This window comes from Delphinapterus leucas, chromosome 11 (assembly GCF_059928025.1).
Source record: "Delphinapterus leucas isolate spDelLeu-1000000601 "Yukka" chromosome 11, BTC_Dleu_Yukka2, whole genome shotgun sequence".
NCBI classification, from domain to species: Eukaryota; Metazoa; Chordata; class Mammalia; order Artiodactyla; family Monodontidae; genus Delphinapterus; species Delphinapterus leucas.
In genome coordinates, this window is record NC_143139.1 from 92,541,617 (window position 1) to 92,569,562 (window position 27,946).

The 27,946-nt window shown below is 52.6% G+C and overlaps 1 protein-coding gene across 1 annotated transcript; it reads right to left on the bottom strand.

Moving 5' to 3' along the window:
• Positions 1–39: 39 nt before the first annotated feature.
• Positions 40–27,935, bottom strand: BAIAP2L2 (BAR/IMD domain containing adaptor protein 2 like 2). Its single transcript, XM_089921323.1, is given in 17 exon segments — positions 40–75; positions 77–306; positions 309–398; positions 401–477; positions 706–749; positions 1,215–1,422; positions 1,754–1,912; positions 4,050–4,272; positions 4,440–4,578; positions 4,900–5,052; positions 14,572–14,718; positions 15,538–15,654; positions 15,878–15,949; positions 24,576–24,637; positions 25,121–25,207; positions 25,907–25,982; positions 27,078–27,935. Coding segments are annotated over 17 exon segments (1,971 nt in total). The 5' UTR covers positions 27,129–27,935.
• Positions 27,936–27,946: the final 11 nt, after the last annotated feature.

Consider the following 27,946-nt stretch of genomic DNA (forward strand, 5'->3'; position numbering starts at 1 on the left):
GTCAGACTCCACCAGTCCCGCTGCCGTGTCTCACTTGCTTTATTTCTCACTGTTTACAAAAGTTAAACAGGGGAGGTGTGTGGAGCAGGGGAGGGGGTGTGCAAGGGGCTCCTCCCCAGTGGGACAGAGAAGGGGGAAAGAGGTTGGGGGGCATGAGGCAGGCCCCCAGGGAGAGTCCGGGGCCCCTGGAGGGGAAGAAATGGTTCTGTCTCCCACTTCCGGCTGCTTTATTTTGAAGTCCCCAGACCCCAGGCCGGTGCCTTTGGAACTGCTCAGGCTGGGGCGTGGTCTGGGGAAGGGCAGCTGCCCCCGGTACCAGGGCCCCGGCTCCTTGGATCCACTGCTGCTGCTTCTGCTGCTGCCAGCTCTGGGCAGCCCCCAGGCAGGTGTCGGGGGGACGACCTCAGACCCCTGGTGGAGGAAGGCACCTCAGTGGATGAGGGGCGCTGAGCGGTCATTGGTGACAGTGGGACGCAGCTTTACGGTGGCAAAGGGGTTTGTGCCCCTGTTGGGGGAGAGGAGGGGGTGAGAGGGGCCCAGGTCCCCAGCTGGCTGTGGATCCAGGGAAGGCAGCTGGGCATCTGAGCCAGGTGTCCCCGCTACCTCCTGTCCCCGTCGGTTCACCTCCACTCACGCCCACATTTGTCTCCCCTCCACAGCCCTCTGCTGAGCCCGGCCCCCTCTGACCCTCACTCAAGGACTCACCGAGGGAAGAGCTCTGGGGGTTGCTGCTCCCAGGACATGAGTTTCTGCAGTGAGCGGGGAGGGAGGGCCAGGTTTGGGGGGGAAGGAGCAAAAGAGCCCCTGCCCCACCCCCCACTCCCCAATCCAGCAGGGCAGAGGACTGGACCAGACGCCCCTGCAGCGCCAGGCTTCTGGGAAATGAGGTCCAGCCTTCCGAAACCCAAAATGCTGTGAGTTTCAGACTTGAGGAGCCTCTGGGCCAAAGTGCCATCTCCCAGGGCTAACACCGCCCCCAGGGGAGGCCTTTTCCAGTGCTCCCAGCAGGAGCCCAGGACTCCCATCCACTAGAGGAATGCATTCCCCCCACCCTCCACCCCAGACTCAGAAGCCCATCCCACCCCTCCCGGCACAGATGGGCAGACTGAGGCTGGAGAGAGCCAATGGCAGGGCAGGGAGGGTTACCTGGTCTCCAGTCTTCCGGCCCACCGGCCCACCCCAGGGTTGAGGGCAGACTGGGGGAGGGGGCTCACCTTGATGTCACTGGCCACCCCCATGCTGCCCATGCTACTTCGGCGGCTGCCAGGCAAGGGTGTAGATGCGGGGCTGGGGGTGCGGCTCGGGACCCGGCTCGGGGTTCGGGAGCGGGACTGGCCATCCCAGTAGTCTGAGGATGCTGTGGAGTTGCCTGGCCGGTCCAGGAGGTCATCAAGGCTGTGGCTGCCCCGGAGTGGGTAGGACCTGATCCCAGAGAAAGGAGGGACGGGAAGGGGGTCAGGGGTCAGGCCCTGCTGCAACCCCACCCCCACCCCATCGGCTGGGCTCCTGAGCATCCTACATCCTCCTCCCTTGCCCCTGGGTGAAAGGAGACTTGGCTTGAAGGCAGTCCTGAGAGGAGGCAGAGGGATGGACACATGACCTTCACACGTAGAGAGATGGGGGTACCCTTTCTCCAGGAGCTGAAGGAGGTTGGGCTAACTCCGGACTGCAGCTCAGAGATGCCCTTCCTGGTGGCTGGGGCCACCCCCCACTGGAGTCCCCGCCCCTGCCCCATCTCTGACCACAGCGGTACCTGGAAGGCAGCTCATTCATAGGGCTCATGGGGTTCATGGACGTCACTGGGTTCAAGGGGTTCGTGGGATTCATGGAGGTCACGGGGTTCAAGGCATTCATGGGATTCATGGGCAGCTCCTCCAGAGGCTTCACATAGGCCTCGGGGAACCAGCCGCTCCTGTGGGGTGGAAGCAAAAAGCCCGACAATGGTGGTCAAAATTTACTGGGCACTGCTGTGTGCCAGGCCTGGCTCTAAGAGTAACTCATTTCATCCTCTGAAGGAGGTCTGTCCTGACATTCAAGGTCACTCATCCAGCCTCATGTCCCACCAGGGGCTGGGGCGCCTTAGAGAGGAGGAACTGGAGATCCGAGAAGGAAAGCATTGTATCCAAGGACATGTGGTGACAGCTTCATTCCCTACTTGCTGAGTACCCACCACACGAGGGCCCACGGAGAGCCAGATGCAGTCCCTGTTCCCCAGGGGGCTCCCAGCCAGCCCGGGGGGGGGGGCGGGGGGGGCAGACAGACCCACAGATGGATGATTACAAGGGTGAGGCAAAGGGGACCGGGTGGGGGGACCAAAGGCAGCTGTAGGAGCCCAGAGCATGGGGAACCAGAGCCGGGGGTGCCTGGCTACCAACCCTTCACCATAGGCCCTCTGGTCCCGGTGACCCCAGCCACCCTGCTCTTGGAGTCTTTGTCTGGCTGGAGGCTCATTACTGCATCTTCAGAGCAGCCAGGGTTGAGGGAGAGGCACTATGATCCATGTTCCTTAGCCTTTTCAGACTCCACGGAACCCATTAGACTCTTGCAGAACATCTGGGAAAGTGTTCTCCAAACAGCCACCTTAGATCCCCAAACCCGATCAATAACATTCTCACCTATAGGTAACTGGAAGCTATTTCAAGTCAAACTGACAGAGTAAAACCATTTCAGAATGTTTTACTTCTATCTTCACCATAAAGTGCCTACTGATGAAACTTGCCATTGTTTTCCCTAACCTGAGTCACAGAAAGAATAACGATGTCCCAGGAACGCGGTTTGAGAGCTCAGATCTGGGTGGTTTTATAATCAGGTCCCCAGGAGGTTTGCTACACACCTGTTTCGGGGACTTTCAGGGAGGCACCCTGCTGCCCTCTGATGCGGGTCTCCAAAGCAAGTGTTTTTTCCACTACTCGTGTTCTTAGTCGCGTCTCTACCCACCGGCTCCTCTTTCCATTCCTGATCCATGCGGTCACCTGCCATCCGCCCATCTATCTACACGTCATCCCATCCATGCATCACCCATCCATGATCCATGTGGGCAACCACCCAAGGACCACCAATCCACTAACCCATCCATCAGCACTTGCCCACCTGCCCGCCTCTCTATCAACCCACTCACACACCTCTCCAGTCACCCATTAATCGATACATGCACCCCACATCCGTGCATCCTCCCATGCCCCCTTCCATCTACCCATCTGCTCACAGGAGCATGCATCCACCTGCTCACCCCATTACGCCCTCATCCATCCTCCACCTGTCCATCTACTAATCACATGACCATCTCGGCAAGCGCCCTCACATGCATTTGCTGACTCCCCTGTCAACGCTCCATTCATTCATCCCCTCTTCTTGTCCTCATTCATTCCTCTCTCCTTAGCGTGAGTGGGCGTGGGCACCACACAGTCTCTTGCCCATAAAGCCCTGTGGGGGGCATTGCCCGGCTCCAGCAAGCTCCCACCTTCCCCTTTTTCTTTGGCAGAAAGAGTGATCCCTGCTTTCCTCCAGGCTTACCGCGACTGCAGTGTACTCCCTAGCCTCCCCCTTCTACTCATGGTGTCAAAAGCAGCCCGTTTATGTTCTTTAAGGATTTCCACTGCGCCTGACTGCAAGGAGGTGAGCACACTCAGCTTGCAAGGTCCCAGCACCGCCCCTGCGCCTGGCCCCCCTCTCTGTCCATTCCCTCCGTCAGAGCTTGGCGGACTCCCTCAGGGTAGAAGGCAAGCTGCCCCCTCTCTTAGTGTAAAGCGCAAAGTAGGTGCTCAAGCAATAGGGTTTCTGTATTGTTCCCACTTGTGAGAGAACCTTCCCATTCCCCATCCTCTACCACCCTCTCAAGGGCCACCACCCTGAACTTGATAAAGAGACTCTTCCTACCCTCGTTGAATGGATGAGGAAACTGGTGTGGGACGAGGAGGGGATGGGGGATGGGGGATGGGTTGTTCGAAGGCCCAGGGACAGCCTCCATCCTGGAAGACTCAGTTGCAGCTGAAGTCCAGGCTTTCCGGTCCTCCTTCCAACCCACCCTGCGCCCCGAGGCTCCTACTCACGTGGATGAGCCCTCCAGCTTGCCATAGAGCCAGCCATTCTGGGCCTCCGGTACCAGCACCTCCACAACGTCTCCGGCCGAGAAACGCAGCAGCGTGTGGTTGGCGCCCTCCGAATGGGAGACCAGGGCGCGGACTCGCCGGGCGCCGCCGCCGCCCCTGCAGCCCGGGCGCTCGCCGAAAGAGTTGGAGCGCGAGCGCTCAGTGCTGATGCTGTAGAGCGAGGCTGCCGAGGGGCAGGAGAGCGCCGCGGCACGTGGGTGGGAAGTTCTCCCTGGCGTCTACCCTCGATCCCTCCTGCTGCAGCGCAATCTCGGTTCCTCTTCCCGGCCCCGGGTCCCCAACCTGGGTACCTGGCCCTCCCTCTGCGCTTCGGGCGCCGGGGGTACTCACAGGCGGACGGCGTCCGGGGCAGGGACCGGCGGTCTGGCTCCAGCTGGGACGCGTATCTCGCCTCAGTGGGCTCGGGGCCGTGGGAGCCGGAGCCGTGCCGGCTGCGTGGGGAGCCGAACTCTCCCAGAGGCCTCTGGGGCTGCGAGGGGAGACGGGCAGGGGAGGGTGGGGCGGGGAGGGGCGGGGCCGCGGCGCCCTAGTCCAGCCCCCACCCCCAGTCCCAGGTGTCGGCGGCGTAGGGGTTCTCTGGCCTGCGGCCGAGCAACCACGGGGGCGCCGAGGTCGCGCCGGGGCGGAAGGGCCGGCCGAGGGGCGCTTCGAAGGACGGGACCCTCGGGGGGAGGAGGCTCCAGGCGGAGGGCCTCAGGCCCCAGGGCCCCGCGGAGGGTGCCGGGGGCGGCGGGGGCGCGAACGGCGGCGGGGGCGCGAACGGCGGCGGCGGGGGCGCCCAGGGCCTCACCATGTCCAGGCGGGTGGGCGTCAGGCGGCCCGAGGGGTAGGGCGGCCCCAGCAAGGGGCCCAGCAGGCCCGGGGAGTGGGCGCGCGACGGACTGCGGCTGGCCTCTGACTGCTCCTTCCACAGCAGCACGCGGTTCTGGAGCATCCCCCGGGCCTGGCCGGGTGGGGACACGGGGGTCAGCGAGATCCAAGCAGACCCCAGAATCCCGGGGACTCAAAACTGGCATCCTAGACCCGGGAACTCGGGCCCTGCAAGCTGAGGATGACCGGACTTTCCAGCTGGAAGGAACCAAAGATCGCTGTGGTCACTTTGGGTTCACCCACTGGCCAGCCCTCCCGGTCTTTTGTCAAAGGCCCCTCACTTTTCCTGGAGGAGTTTCCCCTGACCCGTCTCTCAGTCTTGTGCTTTGACGGGGGCTCTCCCACTGTCTGATGCAGGGGTAAGGGCGCAGTCCAGGCTTGGCTACAGAGATGGAGTCAGGTATGTGCACCTACCCAAAAACTGTTACCAAAGAACCCAGTCCCAGAACTTACCCTGGAACCATCTGGAAAAATATATTCTCTCACCTCACGGGGTTTGCTAAATGGATAGAGCGAAGCCGGCATAGGCACTTCAACTAAGCAACAGACAGTGGCAAATTTCTGATGACATCTTGTGTGCTCCTGGATCCAACTGTACCTGAAACCCTTGAACTTCCCAGTGACTAAAATAATAAACACCTTTTCTGTTTAAGCCAGTTTGAGTAGTTTTCTAAAAGAAGACATCCAAATAGTTTTTCCAGTCTATCCGTTTAGTTTACGTAAGCATCCCTTTTCTAGTATCCCCAATACACGGGCATCTAACTCTGCCTGAATACCTTCAAGGACAGGAAACTCAGCCGCTGACCACATAGTCCATAACAACTTAGGGTGGGAAGGTTTTAAACGTTAGACCTGCTGTGTGTATTAATCATGTTTTTAATTTTCTGTACTTTATGATGCTTTGACATCGTGGGGCCTTGTCAATCTGAAAAGACTGCACCTCACAGGGCCAGATAATTCCTAGAGATAGTAAACAGTTTGCTTGGAGCACACCTTTCATATGCAAACCAACCAGCCCAAAACCCATATCCCCAATCACCTCCTTCTAATTCACACACCAAACCAAAGTTTCCCCTGCCCTAAATCACCCAAGCCAGGTACCAGACAATTAGAATAACCCCTATAGCCCAGAGCCCACTGAAATTATTCAAACCGTCCAATCCTAAACTTACTTAAACTTGCTTACCCTTCTTTGCCCATCCCTTCCCATGGAAACCATAACAAAGGTTCTGGGCCATGCTTTCCCCTGGCTCCTTCTGCCTCTTGACCAACCCCCAGTACTACTCCCACGTGGCCCTGCGTAGTGTGTCATGACCCTTTCTCTTGGGAAGTGTGATATGTAATAAAACTTCTTTCAGTGGCATTGACCTCTCTGTGTTGTCGCTCAGGTCATCCTAGGTCCAATCAAAACACTCTGCTCTCCAGTCATCAGTGTCTCTCCATTTTCTACTCCAATACTCGCTCCCTCAAGGCCAAGGTCAGGACTGTCACCTTAGGAATAATAAAAGCTTCCCTTTGCTGAGCATTTACTCTGTGCCAGGCCCAGTGTTAAAGACTTGACCTCCATTATCCTATTCGATTCTCCCAGCAGCCCTGCGAGGTAGGTGCCATTATTATCTCCATTTCATAGAAGAAGATGCTGAGGGTCAGAGCAGTTAATGACTGGCTCGAGGTCTCTCATCCAGTAAGCAATGGAGTGGCCTGTACTCGTCTGTCTTGAGGAAGCTTCCTGTGACTACATTTCCATGATTTTTCCCTTCAGTCTGGCCCAGCTGCTGAAAATTTGATCTCAGGCAGCAAAACAGAAAGCCTCAGTGCCTCAAGTCGCAGGAGCAACTAGTTCAGTTGGTGGCTAGGTGGCCGCCCCCTCTGTTGCCTTGCATAGTTAATTAGCAAAACAGCACAAAGACAAAACTCCAAAGGCCTTTGTGCGCTTGTTTCAGAGGCAGTAAGCAAAGTGAGACCATTAAGTTTTGCTTATCGTATTTAAAAAAGGGTTTTTGTCCAATTTGAAAGTGCCTGCCAGGGTGCTAGGGGGTTCTCGGAGTAATGGCCTCAGCACTGAGTCTTGGCCTGGACGGCACTCAACTTCACTGGCTCCCCTCAGCCCTGCCTTTAGGCAGTTTAGCCAGTGGTTGGGAAGAAACATAGAGGAGACCAGGGGAGAATGTTAAAAATATTTACAGAGTGGAAAAGCCATTCTGGGACTTCCCTGGTGGCTCAGTGGTTAAAAACCTGCCTACTAATGCAGGGGACACAGGTTTGATCCCTGGTCTGGGTAGATCCCACGTGCCGTGGAGCAACTAAGCCTGTGCACCACAACTACTGAGCCTGCGCTCTAGAGCCCGTGAGCCACAACTACTGAGCCTGCGTGCCGCAACTACTGAAGCCTGTGCGCCTAGAGCCCGTGCTCTGCAACAAGAGAAGCCACCGCAATAAGAAGCCCGCGCACCGCAACGAAGAGTAGCCCCTGCTCGGCGCAACTAGAGAAAGCCTGCATGCAGCAATGAAGACCCAACTCAGTCAAAAAATTTAAAAATTAAATTAATCATGTAAGAAAAATATTAAAAAAAAGAAAAGCCATTCTAAGTATGATACAAACCCCCTAAACTATAAAAGACTGATAAATTTGACTAAATAAAAATAATTTTTTTACCACGGCAAAACTCACAATAAGCAAAATCAAATGATAAAGAACAAACTGGGAAAATAATTTGCAACTCATCACTATGAAAGGCTAATTTCAGTAACATATAAAGAGCTCCTACAAATTCATAAGAAAAATGGAGGAAAAGATACTGACCTGTCACAGTAAAGAAAATCAAATGGCTCTGAAACATGAAAAGATGTCAATCTCACTTCTAAGACAAGCGTAACAAGTGTAAAACTACACTGAGATACCATTTTTATCTTTTTGATTACCAAAAATCAAAAAGTTTGCCTGCATTCTGTTGTCAAGGAAACAGGGAATCTCTGCCATTGCTGGTGGAAGTGTAAACTGGTACAGCCAATGCTTATATCCCTGGACTCACCAATCCCATTTCTAGGCATTTATCCTAGAGGTATCCTTACACAACGGCGATAAACCCAGAGAAGCTGACGGTGAGGTAGAAAGGCGTGTTATTGACTAGACTTGGACTAAGCCAGGACCGATGGTTGGAGGCAGATGAGAAAGGCACCTTACTGTGCTCAGGCACTTAAGAGTTCTTTAAATCTTGTGCATTCTGCGTACAGATATACTTAACAGGTAAATATTTATGCTTCACTGTCTTAGGAGTTAGATCGTGTATGTCCTAAAGCCCAGCTGGGTCAGACAACATGCTACCTATTCCCCTGTACCTAGGGGAAGTCTGGTTCATTCAATCCACAGCTCCCTCCTGAGGGGGCGATCACTCAGCAGGAGGCAGCCAACGGAGGGGTCAGCTCTCCTCTTAACGTTGGAGGCTAACTGTTCAAGACACAGGCGGGAAGGAGTTTCCTTCCAAAGAAGATGTACACGTGGCCAGTGAGTACAGGAAAAGATACTCAGCATCACCAGCCACCAGGGAAATGCAAATCAAACCCGGAATGAGATACACTCCACACTCACCAGGACGGCTAGAATCAAAAAGACAGACAGCCACAAGTATTGGCAAGGATGTGGAGAAATTGGAAACCTCATAAACTGGTAGTGGGAATGTAAAATGGTGAAGGAGTGTGGAAGTTCCTCAAACAGTTAAACATAGAGTTACCATACAATCCAGCAATTCCACTCCTATATACCCATGAGAAATGAAAACACACGTCCACGGAAATACTTTGACGTGGATATCCATAGCAGCACCATTCAAAATAGCCAAACGGTAGAAACAAGCCAGGTGTCCATCAATTGATGAATGGGTAAGTAAATGTGGCACACATCCCGATGATGGAATCCTATTTGGCGATAAAAAGGAATGGTGTACGGATACATGCTCCAACACTGATGAACTTGAAAAACGTGACGTTCAGTGAAAGAAACCAGTCACAAAGGACCACATATTGTATGATTCCCTTCATATGAAATTACCAGAAGAGGCAAATCTATAGAGACAGAAAGTAGATTAGTGATGGCGTAGAGCAAGGGGGAACGGGAGGATCAGGGGGAACGGGAGGATCAAGGAATGACCGCGGAGTACTGATTTTTTTTTTTTTTTAGCAGTAATGAAATGTTCTAAAGTTGACTTGAGGCAATGGATGTACAACTCTGTGAATATACTACACCACTTTTAAAAAAATATTTATTTATTTTGGCTGTGCCGGGTCTTACCTGCAGCATGTGGGATCTTTTAGTTGCAGCATGTGGGATCTTTTAGCTGCAGCATGTGGGATCTAGTTCCCTGACCAGGAATTGAACACGGGCCCCCTGCATTGGGAGAATGGAGTCTTACCCACCGGACCACCATGGAAGTTCCTATACTACACCGTTGAATTGCACACTTTAAATGGGTGAATTTCATGGTGTGTGAATTATATCTCAATATAACTGTTTAAAGGAAGAAGCAGCAGCTCCTCCCTGAAGGATCACTCAGTGGGGGTGGGGTAGGGTGGGAGAAGGCCGAGCCCTGAGCCCGGGGCTGGGTGCGGTGGTGAGAGTGGGAGAATGTCAGCCGGGGCTGGGATCAGTCACTGGATCCAGCCATGTCTCCCACCTCTGCTCAGCACCAGAGGGTCCCTGGGATCAGAAACAGAGACTCAGGGAGGACCTGGCAAGGTAAGCACCCCGAGGTGGGGAGGCGGGAGTCGGCTGTTGGGGGCAGCTGACGGCAAGCACTCGGGTCTCCTGAATGGGAGCCTTTGTTTTCATCTTTGGAGGGGAGAGAGCAGGGGCAGGAGGACCTAATCCCGCTGGGCTCCTGCATAGGCCAGGCTCCACCATCCGCACCAACCTTCTTCAGGGGTGATTATTTCCCTCCTTTTCCAGATAAGGAAATGAGACTCAGAAATGAAATCACTTGCCAGAATTTGCAGCCAGGGCACAGTATTTGGGAAACTGAACAAGAATACAAAGAAATGGATATAGAAACTAAACAAGACTACAAAGAAATAGAAAGTAATGGAAAGAGCAATGAGGCTGGGGGAGGGGCAGCGGAGCCCATGTTTGTGGCATCAGGAAAGAGAGGCTGGCTGGCTGGGTGGATCTCTCTCAGATACCAAATAGAACCAGAGCCTGATATGTCATCTGGGCTCAAAGACTATGTGTTCAATAAATGAATGAATGAACAAATGACATTGGAAAAATGCAAGGATTTTTAGGGAATGATGGAAGGATGGTTTCCCAACAGCCCTGGCCCCTCCCCTCCTGCAGATTCCATCATCCCCCTCCCCAGAGGGGTCAACAGCTGGGCCAGGCCAGGGAGGTGGGCAAGTCCACATGCAAGAAGGGTGATTGGGAGGCTTTGGCCCCTGTTGGACTTTCACAGAAGGCAGGACAGAACTTTGACCACCAGTGGGCTCGGGGCCTGAGGATCTGCAAGTGAGAGGCCAGGCAACAGGGCTCAGGGGCCCGAGCAGTGCAGTCACAGAGACACTTGGTTAGGGCAACATCAAGTGTCCCTCCTGAGTGTGTGCTGAGAGAGGCTGCTGGCTTTCCTGAGTTCCAGCCATCCATAGGCTTGGGCAGCTGCTAGCCCCTAAGGTCCTTCTTTGTAATTTAGAAACAGATGTTCTGTCTGGATGGACACAGCCTGGTGGCTACACATTTGGTGAGAGAATGGCCTCTTTTTTTTTAAAATTTTCTTGATAGTTTTTTTTTTTTTTTTTTTTTTTTTTGCGGTACGCGGGCCTCTCACTGTTGTGGCCTCTCCCGTTGCGGAGCACAGGCTCCGGACACGCAGGCTCAGCGGCCATGGCTCACGGGCCCAGCCGCTCCGCGGCATGTGGGATCTTCCCGGACCGGGGCACGAACCTGTGTCCCCTGAATCGGCAGGCGGACTCTCAACCACTGCGCCACCAGGGAAGCCCTTCCTGATAAGTTTTTAAAAATTGAAGTATAGTTAATTTACAATGTTGTGTTAGCAAAGTGATTCACACATACACACACACACACATACATTCTTTTTCAGATTCTTTTCCGTTATAGGTTATTACAAGATATTGAGTATAGTTCCCTGTGCTCTACGGTAGGTCCTTGTTGTTTACCTTTTTTATATATAGCAGTGTGCATATGTTAATCCCAAACTCCTAATCTAACTCTCCCCCCACCCTCTGCTATCGCCTTTGGTAACTATAAGTTTGTTTCTATGTCTGTGAGTTTATTTCTGTTTTGTAAATAAGTTCATTTGTATCATTTTTTAGATTCCACATATATGATATGACATATATCATATATCATATGATATATATATGTGGAATCAAAAAATGATACAAACGAACATATGATATTTGTCTTTGACTTATTTCACTTAATATAATAATCTCTAGGTCCATCCATGTTGCTGCAAATGGCATTATTTCATTTTTTATGGCTGAGTAATATTCCATTGTGTGTGTGTGTGTGTGTGTGTGTGTGTGTATATCACATCTTCTTTAGAGGATGGCAAAGGTAATGATGCTCCTTTCTTCAGGCAAACACGGTCTGCACCAGTATGTTCAGCTTGGAGAGCAGAGCATAGCTCTACTCTCAGCCAGGCTTCCTTGTGCAGTACACAACCTGTACAACCTTCCCTAGAAGCCCTGTCTGCTGTGGTTCTCCACATGAGAGGCTGAGTGACAGCTGATGCTTGCAAAAGGAAGACCTGGGGCAGAGTGGGGTCCCACTGGGTAGAGATTGCTCCATTCTCCTGCCCCCCCCACATTTGCCAGCACCACTGCCTGAGCCCTCGCAGTTCAACTCAACCCAGAGTGGGAACAGGACCATGAGGAGGCAAAGGAGAGAAACAAGGCACCTAGTGGAGGACCCAGTGGTCAGCGAGGAGAACACAGCAAACCACCCTGGCAGCTGAGAGGAGGGAGTGACAAGCTTAACAAGGACTTGATAAGGGTACTTACTGCAAAACAAAGACCTTCTTACCCAGACAAAGCATGATGTTAAGATTTAAAATTGAACAGATGAACAGTCCGGGGTGGGATAGGGAGGGTGGGAGGGAGACGCAAGAGGGAGGAGATATGGGGATATATGTATATATATAGCAGATTCACTTTGTTATACAGCAGAACCTAACACACCATTGTAAAGCAATTATACTCCAATTAAGATGTTAAAAAAAAAAGAGAGAGAGAGAGGACAGTCCTGTTGAGAACAGAATCAGTCGCTTGCAGATCAAGGAGGAGAAATATCTCAAAATACTGAGCAAGAAGAAATGAAATAGACATAGTGGGGGAGAAGATGGTCATAGATGTGGAGGCTCAAATGATTGGAGTTCCAGCAAGAGAAAAGGTAATGATGGCAGAGAGATAATAATTAAAGAAACAGAAGAGGAAATAGCTCCCCAGACCTGAAGAAAGACCTGAGCCTGCAGGCTGAAGGGCCACCGACAGGCGCTCATCTAGGTGGTACCGGGACAAGTCCCTGAGTCGCAAGGACACAAAGAAAATCTCGAAGCATCCATAGAGAAAGAGCCTGTTACTTAAAAGGGAAAGCAGACAGACCAGCACTTGCCTTAGCATCTACAACACCGAGCACTAGAAAACAGGGGCAAATCATCTTGGACCATGAGGAGAAAAAGGCTGCAGCTCCTTCAACCAGCCAATATGCCCTCACCCGCAGGGTAAAAGTGAGACGTTTGCAGAGATGCAAGGATTCCGACAGTGTATATGCAGAAAATACTCCTGCAAGTTCTCCAGCCATGCCAATTAATCAAAACAGAAACCTCAAGACAGTGGAAGGTGAAAAGGATTGAAAACAGTGGTAAGCATTGTATCTGATCCTATGTGTGGTGAAATGTTAGTGGACGATGGTGGTGCAGTGGCCGTGGTAATACATGTATCTAAGTACGGATTCTTGAAATAGAAGGGCCATGGTGCAAAGAAGTAACTAGTGAGGGTCTGGAACTAAAAGTCCTGAAGTTACTTGGCAAAACCAAGAGGTGGTGGTTTGGAAGGATGAGAAGAGGCGTACAGACTTTACAAGCCTCATCTTAGAGCATCAGGGAGGGCAGGAAAATCCTTCTCAAGGTCTCCCCTTATGGGGTGAGGGAAGCAAAGGACCAAGTAGTGTGTGTGTGGGGGGGTGGGCATTATTTTTTGAAAAACATAATAGACAAATATATATGATTATGAGGGTCACAGAGTGAGGTCATCATGAGCAGAGATGAAAAGAACAACAGGCTTTCCAAAATAATAAACGGGAGAAGGATGTGGAATTAAATAAATTAAATGACTCTCAGCTAAAACTGGGGTAGGGGCAGGCCTGTAGGGGGAGCTCACATACCCTGCTACGTAGCCTCAATTATTCCAAGAAGGAGGAGAAGCAAGCCCACATCTCCCACAGGAAGTTGGTGCCTACTTTGTTATCCAGCAGCAGAAGAAAACTTCTCCCCCAACCCCCACCCCTGTGACAGCCCAGCCAATCAGACTGTAGCAGCCCAACCAATGAGAAACCTCCATACTTTGGACTCCCAGCTTCCTCCAATGGACTCTTTGGTTATTACAGCCCCTCCCAACTCCTCTCTTTTCCCCATAAAGCAAGCTGTCAGTCCCTGTTCTCTGGATTTGCGCGTGGTCTGCCATACTTCACGGAACTTGAGTTGCAGTTCCTCTGACTGTTCCTGAATAAGCTTGCTTTTGCTGGTAAAATAACTGGCTATTATATTGTTAAAATTGACAGAGGAATGTATATTTTATCAAACTGACGAGAACAAGAATGGGAGAAAAAGAGGAAACGACAAAGTAAATACACTTAACTCAAGTTATCCAGAAAGAATAGGGCAGGTATATCAGTTGTTCGGTTAAACGGGAATGAACTGAATTCTCCTAGTGGAAGACATAGGCTGTCAGACTGGTCAAAAGTCAAAACTGAGCTATATCTTTGTAACATAAAACACTTAAAGATAAGAAAAGAGAAAGTAGGAAGGGCAATATTAATGTCAAAGTGGAATTAAAAGTATCAGACTGGATTATGAGATATATACATAAATGGCAATATTTACAGAGAAGGTATAATAGTCAAGTCATAAACCCCACAGCACTAAACAACATGGCAGCTAAATGCAGAAAGCAAAATCCACTAGAAATACAATAGTCTAGCAGATCAGACAAAGCAAGACCATAGAAGATTTAAATACCATGAGAAAATTCATAGACAGTAATTGAATAAACCTATGAGTTAATGATTTTGTGAATAGTGAGTGTATGTAAACAGGAATGAAAAAAATAAATGGTCCATACATGAATGAATAAATGCAGGAATTAGTGAATGTGAGAATTTTAAAAAATCATGACAATAAATGAATGAATATGTGATGATACGAATAAAGAAATAGATGGAGAGAGTAAATAAGTAAAATAAATATCTCCAGGGTGGAAGGAAAGAAGGGAATGGGGAGGAAGGGAGGGGAATTCCCACGCACAGCCAGCTCACAGAGAGCACAGCCCCCAGAAGGCTTCATTTAGCTGTCCCCCAGCCCCAGCTCACCCGGCCAAAAAACTGCAGGAAGGTGTTGGAAAGCAGAAGGTGCTTCTCAGCCAGGAAGCGGTAGCGCCGCTTCTCTTCCAGCTCAGCTGCCCGCTGACTCTCAGACACGAAGGCCTGCATCTGTGCATGCAGCCGGTTCACGCTCTCCTGGGGGAAAAGGGGATTCTGGCTGGAGGCAGGGGGTGTGTCCCTCATCCCACTCCCACGAGTGCCAGCTGTCTGAAGCCTCTCTCTCCTTCCTGAACCAGCCACCTCCTCTCGGAAGCCTCCCCTGAGCACCCAGCCTGCCCTCGCTTCTGGGCCTGCCCTCTCATGTGTATCCTCATCCTCACGAGCCTGGGTTCTGCCTGCCCTCTGGCCCGGGCACTTCTCCCAGGTAGGACTGGTGTCTGAGCCATCCTTCTGGCACAGGGCCAAGCACAGAAGTGAGAGAGTTGGTTTAATGAAAATGCAAATTAATTGATTAATAACCCCCTACTTGGGAGCGAAGATTTCAAAGAGGAGGGATATGAGCTTATTAAAGGAGCCAGAAGAGGAGGCAGGAAAGGAGATAGAGGTCTTGGAGGCAGAGGCCAAGGATGGGGCCCTGAGCTCGGGAGGAGGGGCTGGCCTTAGCCAGGGGGCAGGAGGGAGGGGAGGGTGGCGGGGCTGCTGGTGGATTCTGCCTTTGCTACCTTGATCAGGAGCAGCGTGCTGAGGGCCTCAGGTTTTCTCAATGAAGTAGGAGAAGCAAGGAGGCCAAGGGAGTGTGGGGAGGGCCAGGCAGTGACAGGACAAGGAGCGGCGCTGAGGGTGTCCCTGAGACAGTGATGCCCACCCGCCAGGGGCTGGCTGACCTCTCCAGCTATGCTTGCCACACAGGGTGGGGCAGGACACGCTCCTGGAGTTGGGCCGGTGCTGGGTGGGAGAGCTCCAGCAGGTGTTGGGGGTCCCCTCGGAGCCCCGTGTCACCCCCAGCCCCTGCACCTTCATCTCTCGTGCATTCTTGTCCCTCTTGCGCTCCATACGCCACAGCTGGGACATGCACTTCTCCAGGTTGGCGGCTCGGTGGCGGTACTCCATCTCGTAGTGCTGGCGGCTGTCCTTGGATGGGGTGGAGAGAGGAGGGAGACCCCCGTGTCAAAGAGCTCAAGGCACCTGGCTTATGGGCCAGAGTACTGGACAGGGGCAGGGACTCAGCTGGGAACATGTATAACCTGGGACCAGTCAATGCCCAGCACTGGCCTCAGTGTGCCCATCCCTCAAAAGGGGAGAGACGGTCCTGCTGGTGATGGGCTGTGGGGCCAGGATGCGTGGCCAGACTCACTTTGATGAACTGCATGTCCAGCTTGGTGTTCTTCTCCATGTGCTGCAGCAGGTCTCCATGGAATGTCTGCACCTGTGTGGAGTGCAGGGTGGGGGTGATCAGGGCGGCCCTATCATCCCCAGGCCCCAGAGTTCCTTGCACTGCTCACTCCAATACATTGCCCACTGCATTTCTAACACACCAGGCACCTCGCCAATCATCAGAGAGATGGGTAAAACAAGAGCACCTATTTGGATGGAGGATTAAATGGTTAAACATACAAAACATTTAGTGCAGTCCCTGGCTTGAAACACATCCTCCATAAATGTGTCGACATCTTCCGGTTCTTAGTCTCAGTCTGTGCCTTGATTATGCCTGGAATTTCCTACCAGTCTTCAAATACCAGCTTCACTGCCCCCTCTGCTGGGAGGCCCCCCTGACTCCTCAGGCAGAATTCATCACTCTCTCATTTTGTTTCTGGCATGTGTACAACTTGTTTGTTCATTGTTCGCTCCTCCAGCCATAAGATGGAATTTCTTGCCGGGCCCCTGGTCATAGCCTGTTTGTATGGGCAGCATGAACCAGGTCTGTCCCATCTCTGTGTCCCCAGCACTGTGGGCTGGGCCTGGCCCAGCAAAAGAGCTCACAACTGTTGAGGGCTTCACTGGGGTGGCAGGTTCCCGTGACAGGTGAGAAGGAGGTGGCTGACCACTTGGGTGGCCAGGAGGACCAGGAAGGCTATTGGGCTCAGGCTCAGAAAAGCTTCGTTCTAGCCGTTTTGGTTCTGCCTCCAATTTGCCCTGTAACTTTGGATGAGTTGCTGCCCCTCCCTGGGCCTCAGTTTCCCCATCTTTAATGGGAAAGTTTTGCCCAGATGGTCCCTAAGGTCCAGCCCTAGAACCCAATGAGCTTGATTCTGTGGGCCTTGGTGGCCAGCTGGCATTCTCCCCTGTGTCCCCCATCAGTGCTCCCTGGGTCACTCCCTGTTGTTAGGACATCAGACCTAAATCCTTCCATCTGTACTCTTCGCAAAGAGGAGCATCTCCCATCCTGCTGCCGCCTCTGGGGACACTTCCAACTCTGCTCAGCCTTCTCTGTGTGCCTGGCCTTTCCCCTCAGGAGTCCCTGCTCAAGAACCCTCGGTGGGGGACTTCCCTGGCGGTCCAGTCGTTAAGACTTCGCCTTCCAATGCAGGGCGTTGCAGGTTCGGTCCCTGGTCGGGGAGCTAAGATCCCACATGCCTCGCGGCCAAAAAACCAAAGCATAAAACAGAGACAATATTGTAACAAATTCAATAAAGACTTTAAAAACAAAAAAAAGAACCCTGGGTGGATCCTGGCTCCTGCCACAGGGGTCCCCAAGCTGTGCTCTGGGAGCTCTGTCCCTCAGGAAAAGGAATGCTGGTCGTCGGGAAAGACCAGTAAATTATAAAAGTTCTCAGTTTTTCTTCCACAGTTGTTTCTGAAACCTTGCTAACTGCTGGTCTATAAGGGAGCTTGGGTGTGGCCCCCTCAGGACTAGGCGGGCCTTAAACCCCTGAGTGTGGCTGCCAGTGTGTGTTTTGGGGGGTGGCACGGGATCAGTGTTACAAGCCTCTCTGAGTCCCCATTTCTGCCCCATGGGGGCCCTTTTCTGCTGGATCCAGGCAGTAAGGAAGTGAGCCTTCCTGACCTATACCTGCGGGACCTCCCGGTTCAAGGTTCTGCTCCAACACAGGACATATGTTCCTGAAAACTGCCACATCCTGCCAAATCGCCCAATTAAACAACAGGGCTTATGGAAGATGCAGGGTTGGGACTGATGCTCAAAACCCAGGCAACGTGGCAACCAGAGCACTAATAGAGACGGTGAATGGTACCTGGAGAGATGAACTTGAACCACGCCTAAGGCCGCGGAAAATATTAAAAATGCACAAAACCAATAGAATGGACGCACTGGCAACACCTGAATTACTGCAGAGCTGGCTTGTTGAGGTGATTCAGGAGGAGGTGGGGCTGTCATGATGGTGGAAATGGGAGGCTGCGACACCCAACCCCAGCTGAGAGCCCCGGGAGGCTGGGGGTGCTTGTCCTCCCCAGGGAGGCCTGGGTGCAGGAGCTCTTTTAAAATGTTCTTAAAATACAGCCTGGGGCTTCCCTGGTGGCGCAGTGGTTGAGAGTCCGCCTGCCGATGCAGGGGACACGGGTTCGTGCCCCGGACTGGGAAGATCCCACATGCCGCGGAGCGGCTGGGCCCGTGAGCCATGGCCGCTGAGCCTGCGCGTCCGGAGCCTGTGCTCCGCAACGGGAGAGGCCACAACAGTGAGAGGCCCGCGTACCACAAAAAAAAAAAAAAAAAAAATACAGCCTGAAGGGCTATTGCTGTCAGTGCAGCAGACAAGCTGGGGGCTTTACCCTTCTTCCTAAATCCTAACTTTCCCCTCCCTTTGCCTAGGAAACCTCACTTATGAACAAGCCACTTCCACGTCATAGAGTACGGCTTCTAGTAGCATAGGGACTATGTCACGCCACGGAAACATGCATTAGAGCAGGACAGGTGGATTGTAATTCTTCTCATTACCAGGGCTTGGCTGTGATCGCCAACAGCATAGAGGACACAGACCCAGGATGCCCCAATCAGACGGGGCCCAGGCATCAGTGTGTTAATGGAAAGTCATTGTCAAGCTCCCGAAGAAATTGATCTAATAAGATGTTGATACTTGAAGAGAACTTTGAACTCTCGCTGTGGGGGAACCACAGGACTGCCTATAACTAGCCGGTGGCTTCTGAAACAACGAAGTCACCAAATCCAGGGCAGGCTGAGGAATTCCCAGCAAGTCAGAACAGAGGCTGCCGTGCCCTGCTCCCCTCCCCCTGGGACACGCTCCATTAGCGGGGTCCTGTGAGCCCCTCAGTACAGAAGCTGAGAGCAGACCCCCTGCTGAGAACATGCACTGCAAGTTCTATGTATCGAGTTATTCCAGTAACTTGAGAAATCCTTTTGCTTTTGATTCAGGAAAATCCCTTTGGAAGAATTGTCTCTGTGGGCTGACCCCAGCTCCTTTCTTCCCATTTGCTCTTGAACACCCTCCATCAGGCTCCTGCCCCACCACGCCAGAAAGAGTGTTGTTCTCAAAATCACCGAGACGGCACCTCGCTAAGCCCCATGATCAATCCTCAGGACTCACCCAACTTGCCCCTTCATCATCATTGGACACAGTTGGCCACTCGCTCCTCCTGAGACAAGTTCCTCCCTCAGCTTCCAGCCCACCACCCTCTCCTTGTTTTCTTCACACGCCCCAGCTGCCTCTTCTCTGTCCTTTGCTCAGTGTCCCTCATCTCCCTGGTCCCCGAAGGTTGAGTTGCCCCGGGGGCTCAGCCATGGGCCTCTTCCCTTCTCTATCTACACCACTCCCTTGGTGAGCTCATGCAGTCCACTGGCTGATGCCTCCCAGATGTATGTCCCAGCCCAGATCCTCCCCCAAACTCCAGTCTCATCCATATGACAATATGGGCTCCATTCAGCCAAGAGGAAGAGACAAATATTGAAGATAGGCTATGAAGGTCTAACACACAGATAATAAGAGTCCCTGAAGAAGAAACGCAGAGAAAGAGAACAAAAAAAAAGTCTAAAAATTGTAATTCCAGACAAGTTTCCTGAAATTAAAAAAAAAGAGAAAGATTTCAAACTACATATTGAAAGAGGATACCACGTAACTAAGAATATTGTCCCAGACTGACCAATATCAAGAAATAGTCTGGAAAAGTTACTAGATTTAAGAAAAAGAAAAAAATTGGGCATCTAAGGCAAAAAAAGCAAGTGATTTACAATGGAAGAAATAGATTATCAGACTTTTCAACAGCAACATTCAAGATGAAAGAAAAAGAAAGAAAAGAGAGAAAGAAAGAAAGAAAGAAAGAGAAAGAAGGAAGGAAGGAAGGGAGGGAGGAAGGAATGAAATGTGAGCCAAGAATTTTATATCCAGCAAATCTGACTTTCAAGTATAAGGAGAACAAGCTGTTATCTTGGTGTCAGAACTCAGAGAACATTGTTCACACGAGCCCTTCCTGTGGGGACAATCAGAACAAGGCCAAAACGACGAGCAAGACATGGACACGTGGTTTGAGGTGAACATTAAATATGTAGTTACTTGTAAACAAAGATCAATGAGGGTGAAAGGGGAGCAAGCAAGGCGCAGCAGCTCTGGGTCCTGACAGTGTAGACAAAGCGCAGCTGCAGATACTCCGTTTTTCACACATTGAAGATTTGTGGCAACTTTACGTCGAGCAAGTCTATCGGTGCCATTTTTCCAACAGCATTTGCTTACTTTGTGTCTGTGTCACATTTTAGTAATTCTCGCAGTAGCTCAGACTTTTTTATTATTGTTATAATCTGTTATGGTGATCTGTGATCAGTGATCTTTGATGTTACTATTGCAAAACATTACGACTTGCAGAAGGCTTATATGATGGTTAGCATTTTTTGGCAATAAAGTACTTTTAAATTAAGGTATGAACATTGTTTTTTGACATAATGTTATTGTACACTTAATAGACTACAGTATAGTGTAGACATAACTTATATGCACAGGGAAACCAAAAAATTTGTGTGACTCTCTTTATTGTGATATTTGCTTTTTTGCAATGGTCTGGAACAGAACCCACAATATCTCCAAAGCATGCCTGTATTTTGAAAGTGGGGAGATGCTGGGGAGAGCAAATGTAAAACAGATTTTAACAGTTCTCAGAAATCATATTGGTGGTGGTAGAATTACTATCATTATTCAGAGACTGTTTTGTATATGTAACATGAGATAAAACAAACGGTAACTATGGGATCTTCTTATTCTTTCATTCTCTGTATCCTTAAGAATCAGGACTTTTTTTTTTTTTTGGGCTGCGCGGCACGGCTTGCAGGATCTTAGTTCCCTTACCAGGGATTGAACCCGCACCCTTGGCAGTGAAAGCATGGAGTCCTAACCATTGGACCACCAGGGAATTCCCAAGAATCAGGATTCTTGATGTGGAACAAAAGAGATACTGGTGGAATAGGGAAGAGGTTAAGTAAAAATCTAGTGCTGAATCTGAATTGGAAGTATCAGTATGAATTTATGAAGTGTTCTATATATGTATTGTCACGTATGTATGTGTATATATATGTTTGTACAAATGTATGTATGTATCTATGTGTGTATGTATCTACGTATATATGTATGTATCTAGGCATATATCTATGTATTTAGGCATATGTAGCATATCTATTATATGCACATATGTATGTATGTATGTATGTATAGCACTGGCCACTGAAAAAGCCTAGGAGCAACGATCAACCCAATGGACACCCCTAGTGCCCAGATTATGGTCTTGAAATACCACTTTCCACTAAAAGCAAAGAATAAAAACAGGGCTTCATGGGGAGATGGCTGATTGTATGTGTAGAGCAGCAAAGTACCAGATGAGGGCAGAACATCTTGTCAGGCTGGATGGCAAGGAGACTGTCCGAACCATGAGAGTTATGCCAAAGAACTTGTGCGCCAGACTGAAGAGGCTTCTGCTGGTCAAAGCGGGGACATTTTCAACTTCAGTGAAATAATGATGGCAAAGGAGTAAAACAAAACAAATATGTTTAGATCTATGAGACTGACTAGATACTAAAAAATATGATCCTAAAAAATATTATAGTGATGGTGCTAGTAAAAAAATAAAGCTAACCGGTCACCTTCAGAGGATGACAGGGAGAAAATTCATGATCTTGGAAGCTGACAAGGCGGGAATAAGCCTTTATCCTGTCTTTCCCATAAGAAGCGTGCCACTGGGTAAAAAATAGCGCATAAGAAGAAACGTCTCTTTAGAGAAATATTCCAGTTCATAAGTGAAAGAGCAGAATAGCAGCATCTCGTAACTCCCACGTATGAGTGGGTGCGGACACACAGCCTCCATTGCTGTTATCGTCACAAGGCAGCAGGAGCCACATGCCTCCTGATGGAAGAAGCCAGCACCCACTCTAGTCTTGCCAAACGGATGGAACCTGAGTCTGATCAAGCTTCTGGGTCCAGAGGACAGAGGAACAAGCTGAGCTGCATGAGGATGTTTGGAAAACCAACAGGTCAAAAGGTCCCAGGCCCTTCAACAGATAAATGGTAAGGAAAAGAAAGGGATGGAGGGGGAGCCAGTAGATTAAAAGAGACTCAAAGACATATTTAAAAAAAGAGAGAGCAAGACAAATACTAGCATCCAGGGACATACAACTGGGTGATCAATTATGAAGAAACACAAGGCAGTGTCGGACCAGTGGTCCCTTTTGGAGGAAGAGGGGGTCTGTGATTTGATGGGGGCATGTAGAAGGGCTCCAGGAAAGGCTGGCAAAGTTCCTGACCCGGGTGGGAGTTTCAAAGGTGGTTTGCCTTATAATGATTCATTCAGCTCGAATTTGTTCAGTGACACTTTCTATGCCTGTATTTTAGTTTACAATAAAAAAGCTTTGGTTTTTGAAAACCAAACTTGAGTCAGATCCTGTCATTCCTTTGCTCAATACACTCAGAGGCATGGCCGGAGTTCCGACAATGCCCTCAAGGCCCGGCCCCTTTAGCGGCTGGTCATCTCCACACTGGCCTTCGCTGCCTCCACTCCGGCCACGTGGGCCTCCTCAAGCCTTCCCATGTGCCGATCCCTCTGCCCAGGACACTCTTTTTGCAGGTGTCTCCCACTCACTCCCCACCTCCATCAGGCCTCTTCTCAATGTCACCTTTCTAGTGCCTTTCATCTCGAGCACATCTGTTAAAAATTGCATCCCTCCAATACTTCCTACCCCCCTTCCCTGGTCTATTTTTCTCCATAGCTTATTTTGCATCTAACCCATCACATCTGTACTCACTTACTTGTCCTGGGTTTTGTCTGGTTCCCCCTTGGGGAGAGCAGGGGGCTGTATCCCCAGTACCCATAGCAGTACCTGGCACAGGGCAGTAAACAGTTGTCGAATGAATGAGCCCAAGGGGGAGGTGGCCTCTGGTGTGTTCGGCCCAGTATGGCTCTGGCCAAGGGCCCTACCCTGTTGTCACAGCCAAGACACTGGTACCCAAAGAGGGCAGCTCTCCTTACAGAGCAGGCCTGGGTGACACTCGTCCGCGTCCAGCCCAGGTGTGCCACAGGTGACATGGAGAGCCATCAGACACAAGGACAGGAAGTTGCAGGCTGCCAGCGTGACCCATGCTCTGTAACTCCCCGCGCAAGCCCCAGGAGGTGGCATGGGCTTAGCGCTAAGCCTCAAAGTGCCTAGGAGAGGGACCCAGGGTCCGGGTTTTACCGAGTGTAGTGGATGCACGTTTTCTGCTGGTGAATTTGTTCCCCATTTCAACATGGTTACCAGACTGATGAGTGTTTTATGGTGCCCCAAAGAGTATCCAGACCTCCAGTGGTTTCCCACACACACATCTGAGAACCCTGCACTTCCACGGTTAGTTGAAATTTCCTCCCGAACTTTCCAAGGTTCCTCACACCCAGCCCCGCCCACCTTTCCCTCTCTGCCTGCCTCCCATCCCCAGCTCCCTTCTGCCCGATGTCATGCTCTGTACATGCTCAGCCCACGGCAACCTCTGGAAGGTCCTCTCCCTCTGGCCCAGCCCCACTCCCTTTTCAAAGCTTATTCTTTCCTTCCCAGTCAGTGAAGCCCTGCTTGGTGCCAGGTCCCTGTCCCAGGCCCTGGAGTTACAGAGAAGACCGTGTCCCAGCCCTGGCACAGCTTCCAGTCTTGGCAGGGATGGAGATGGGGGTAAATTCTGCTTCTAATGATCATAGCTAAGGTACATAGAAGGCTACAGGTGCCAAGGTCAATAGTTTATACTTATTAATACAATTAATGCTCACAAGAATCCTGCAAGGCAGTTATTATGATTATCTCCATTTCACAGACAGATACACTGAGCCATAGAGGTTAAGTAGCTTGTCCAAGGTCACAAAGCCAGTAACTGGTGGAGCTGGACTTTGAACCCAGGTGCTCTGGCTGCAGAGCTGGTTTTCTTCACCACTACTTGCTAAGAATGGATAGAAGCATCCGTTGAAGTCCAGAGGGAGGAGAGACTGAACTTGCCCAGGAGTCAGGGGAGGCTTCTTGGAGGAGGGGGTGACTGTGCTGGCCAGCAGGGGTGGGGGTGGGTGGGTCCTAGGCTGAGAGAACAGCGTGACAGCAGCCCATGGTGGGGACGCCAGGCGTGTCTGCAGAGGGCAGCTCTTCCGGCTGGCTGGGCTGTGACTGGGGGTGCCAGGGAGGCTGCTGGCTCAGCACGACCTGGAACCCCTTACCGAGGGGCTGGGTTTAGTTCTGCAGGTGGCAGGGCCGTGGAAGGGTTTTCTCCTAGGTGTGTAAGGTCAGATCACTGGCTGCTCCCTGGGGAGGCAGGTAGGGGCAGGGCCTGATGCACGTGGGTGATGGTCCTTTCGCTTCCTGGCTCCTCCACTCACTCTGGAATCTTGGGCGAGTGGCTAGATCCCTGAGACTCAGTTTCCTCCTCTGTCAAATGGGGATAGAAATGGCACCTGCCTCCCAGGTTGCTGGAGCTTGAACAAGATGTGCAGGTAAATGTGCCCAGCAGAGCTGGGCCCTGGCAGGTGCCCAAAAGGGCAGCTGCAGTTGTCATGTCACTAAAGTCCTCTCTGAGGAAGGGTGTGGAGGCCCTCGTCCCCCATAGAACGCAGCCCACTCTCCCAAGTGACCCCTCCAGGCTGTGGGGTCTGGGACTCACCACCACCTCCAGGTCAGAGTTCAAGTGCCGCTGGGTGTCGGACATCTGCACCAAGATCTCACCTGGAGGCACGGAGAGCGGCAGCTTCAGTGCGGGGACCTACCCTGCCCACCCTCTTCCCACCAGCAGCTGTCAGAAGGGCCTGCCCAAGGCTGGATTTGGGGACCAAATTCCAGGGGTTCCCCATACGACTCAGGATCTCTGGCAGCACCTGTCCTAGCCGTGGCAAAGTCCTGCAGGGAGGGGAGCGGAGGGTCCCTGGCTACAGACAAGAGTCTGGGCTCTGGGCCTTGGGCTGCAAGACCTGTGTCTTTGGGGGAAACTTCCTGGAAGGGCCAGACTGTAAAAGGAACCCTCTCTGGGGCCTGAGAATGGGGGGCAAGGCCGGTCCCGGGCCTGAGGGGAGGCACCAGGGAGGCAGGCAGAGGGGGGCCCGAAGCCTGGAACACAGGAGGAGGCCGGGCGGGGGGAGGGGGGCTAGGAGGAGTGTCCCCCAGGCCTAAGAAGATGAGTGGGGGAGATGGAGGGGAAGAGGCGTGCCTCACCCAGAATCTGCGAGGTGGAGCTCTGCAGGGCCTGCTCCCCGATCTTCTGGATGGCGTTGAAGTACACTTCTGCCGCCTCAGACAGAGCTGCGTGGAGAGAGGGACGCGTCCAGCCCCAGACGCCTCCTCCATGTGCCCCTCCCCACTTCTGGAGGCCTCTCCTTCTGGCAGGAGAGAGTGTGGAGGGGATGCCTCGGGCTCTGGCGTAGGCGTGTGGAGAGGGGGCATCGGCCAGAGGAGGGGCGTGGAGGAGGGGGGGTGAAAAAGCGGGGGATGGGCTCTCCCTGAGGGGCAGGGCGCAGGGCAGCTGCCCCCAGCACAGGGCCTCGGCCTGTGTCTGTCTGGGAGGGGGCGGGGTGCAAGCATCTGTGTGTGCCCAGGAGGGCGTGGGCGGGTGTGTTGTGAGGCATCTAGTGGGTCTGGGGGTGGCATGGGCTGAGGTCACTTCTGTGAGGACTCTGAAGTCCTAAAGGGCGGGGAGGGATTGGGTGACACTCAGCTCTGGGTGTGTCCCTGGCTTGTCCATCCGGCAGGTGGCTCACAACCCTCTGCTAATTAGCTCTGGGGGTGGGGCAGTGGCTGGGAAATGGGGGAGATGGGAGCTGTTTGCACAGGCGCTGAGCGAGGGGTGAGGTCTGGCTGTAGGTGGCTGGAAGGGGGGCAGGTCAGGGTGCCAGGCTGGGGGTGCAGAGGTGGCCTGGGTACGGCAGTGGGCTCCAGCATCAGGGTGGCATAGAGAAGTGTGTGTCGTTGGGGTTTTGAGAGCCTGCAGGGCCTGGCACTCACCGTGGAAGGCCCGGAGGTAGTTGTTCCCCAGGTACACCAGGTTCTCCAGGGCGGGGTTGAACTGCTCCATGATGCTCTGGAGTCCAAGGGTGGTGGGAGGGTAGAGATGGGGAGAGGAAGACGGAATGATGGGCCTCAGGATCAGGGCACCCCCAACCCCAGTGAGAAGCCTGACTCAGGGGAGCCCGCCTAGAAACCTGGAGTCACCCAGAATTCTGGCTCTTGGCTGCAAGGACCTCAGAGGCCAGCATCCAGACCGGGGTCCCCTTGGCCGGCTCCAGATCACCATCTGCCCAGCGGGAACTTGTGCCTGGAAGGTTCTCCTCCCACTGGCTGAAGCCTGTGGTCTGTCACAGCGCCCAGCTGGGCGTGGCTCAATGCTGCCTTGAGTTCAGCCACCTCAGGGGCAAGGGCAGACCTTGCCCTGCTCAAAGAAGAGCCCCTGGGGAGCAAGGCTGTGGCCGAGTCCCTTGGGCTGCCGCAGGCCATGGCCAGCTGGAGAGCACCCTGTGTAGAGGACTTAGACTTGGGTCTTGATTCAAATCTCAGCAGCCCCTCTTCTTCCCTTGGTGACTTTGAACTAGCTGCTTAGCCTCTCTGGCCTCAGTTTTCTTATCTATCAAATGGGGTGATTATTTTCTACCTCAAAGATAGGGTGTTGTGAGGTTTACATGTTGAAAGGGTCCTGCACACAGTAGGTGCTCAGTAAATGTCTATGGAGACCGCAGCAACCCCCCTGGAGTCGAGTAGGAAGTTTGAGTGAGGGGCTCAGAAACCAGAGAGAGACAGACAGGGAGACACAGAGAGAAAGAGACAAAGAGAGACTCCCCTACCCTGGGGCGGCCAGGTGGCTCTTCGGGCGGGCCCCCTGCTCCCAGCTAAGGCCACCCTGGGCGCTGTCCTGCCTCATCCAGCGTTTGGGAGTCTGTCTCAGCAGTCCTGTCACTCACTGGCTGAACCCGTGCTCTGGGAGCCTCAGGTTGCGGCTGGAGTGGCCGACTGCCCCCAGGGACCCCCACCCCCATGCCCACTGCTCAGCGCAGCCTGGTTCTAGGCCTTCTTTCCTGGAACAAGCTGCTGCTATGCTCACGCTCTGTCCTCCAGAGCTGGCCGACCTTCAAGCCCTGGGAGCGGGGGCGGCAGCCGGGGCCTGGGCCACGCACACACTCACCTTGTAGATGGCCATGGTGGACCTGTAGAACTGGTCCATCTCGGGGGCCATGGAGTGGGCGCACCCGGGCGCTGAATAGAAGGCTGGTGGCACTAGCAGGCCTGGGAGCACCGGGGGTCGGTACCCTCCAATGCCCACCGCTCAGCGGGCTGTGAAGGAGGCTGCAGAGTGGGACCCGGAGATGGAGGGCTGGCCAAGGAGGAGGTGGCAGCTTAATTATTCACCAGCAAGGGATGTCAGAATGCGATCTGGGGCGTAACCAGACCCGGCGGGGAAGGCATTCTGTGACGCGGGCGGGTTCGTGTGACCTGCGCTTCAATTATTTACCCCTCTGAGCCGCGGACCGGTGGGCACGCGTGGATGGCCACTCTCCTGGGTCACCTCCTCTTCAAGGAAGAGCCTTTCCCAGGCCAGCAGGGACCCCTAGCTCTGGGGGACCCCTGCCCTCCCACCTGCCTACACTGGACAGTGCCCACCCTATTGGGCTCGAGCTGTGCAGTGACCACCCCCGGACCCTCCCTGGAAGTCCGTCCCTGCAGGCGGAAGTCACCCACGGCTCATCACTATTCTCAGGCCCCCTCTCTACCCTGAGCCCCTCAGACCTGCAGCCCAGGGGCTGAGGCTCCTACGCCCGCTGCCGCCCACCCAGAGACGGGACAGCACAAACCCTGGAGTCGCACAGACCTGCGGGCACGCTTTGGCCCTGGTCACTTGCTGTGTGACGGTGCCCGAGCCCCCTGCCCTCTCTGGGTCTCATCCCCTCCTCTGGCAAGTGGGGCTCTCCCTCGCCCTCCACCGTGGGGCAGGCGGGCCTGGCGGCCACCTCTGCACACCCTCAGGCCCTGATTTGGGGAGGCCTAAAGAGGAGA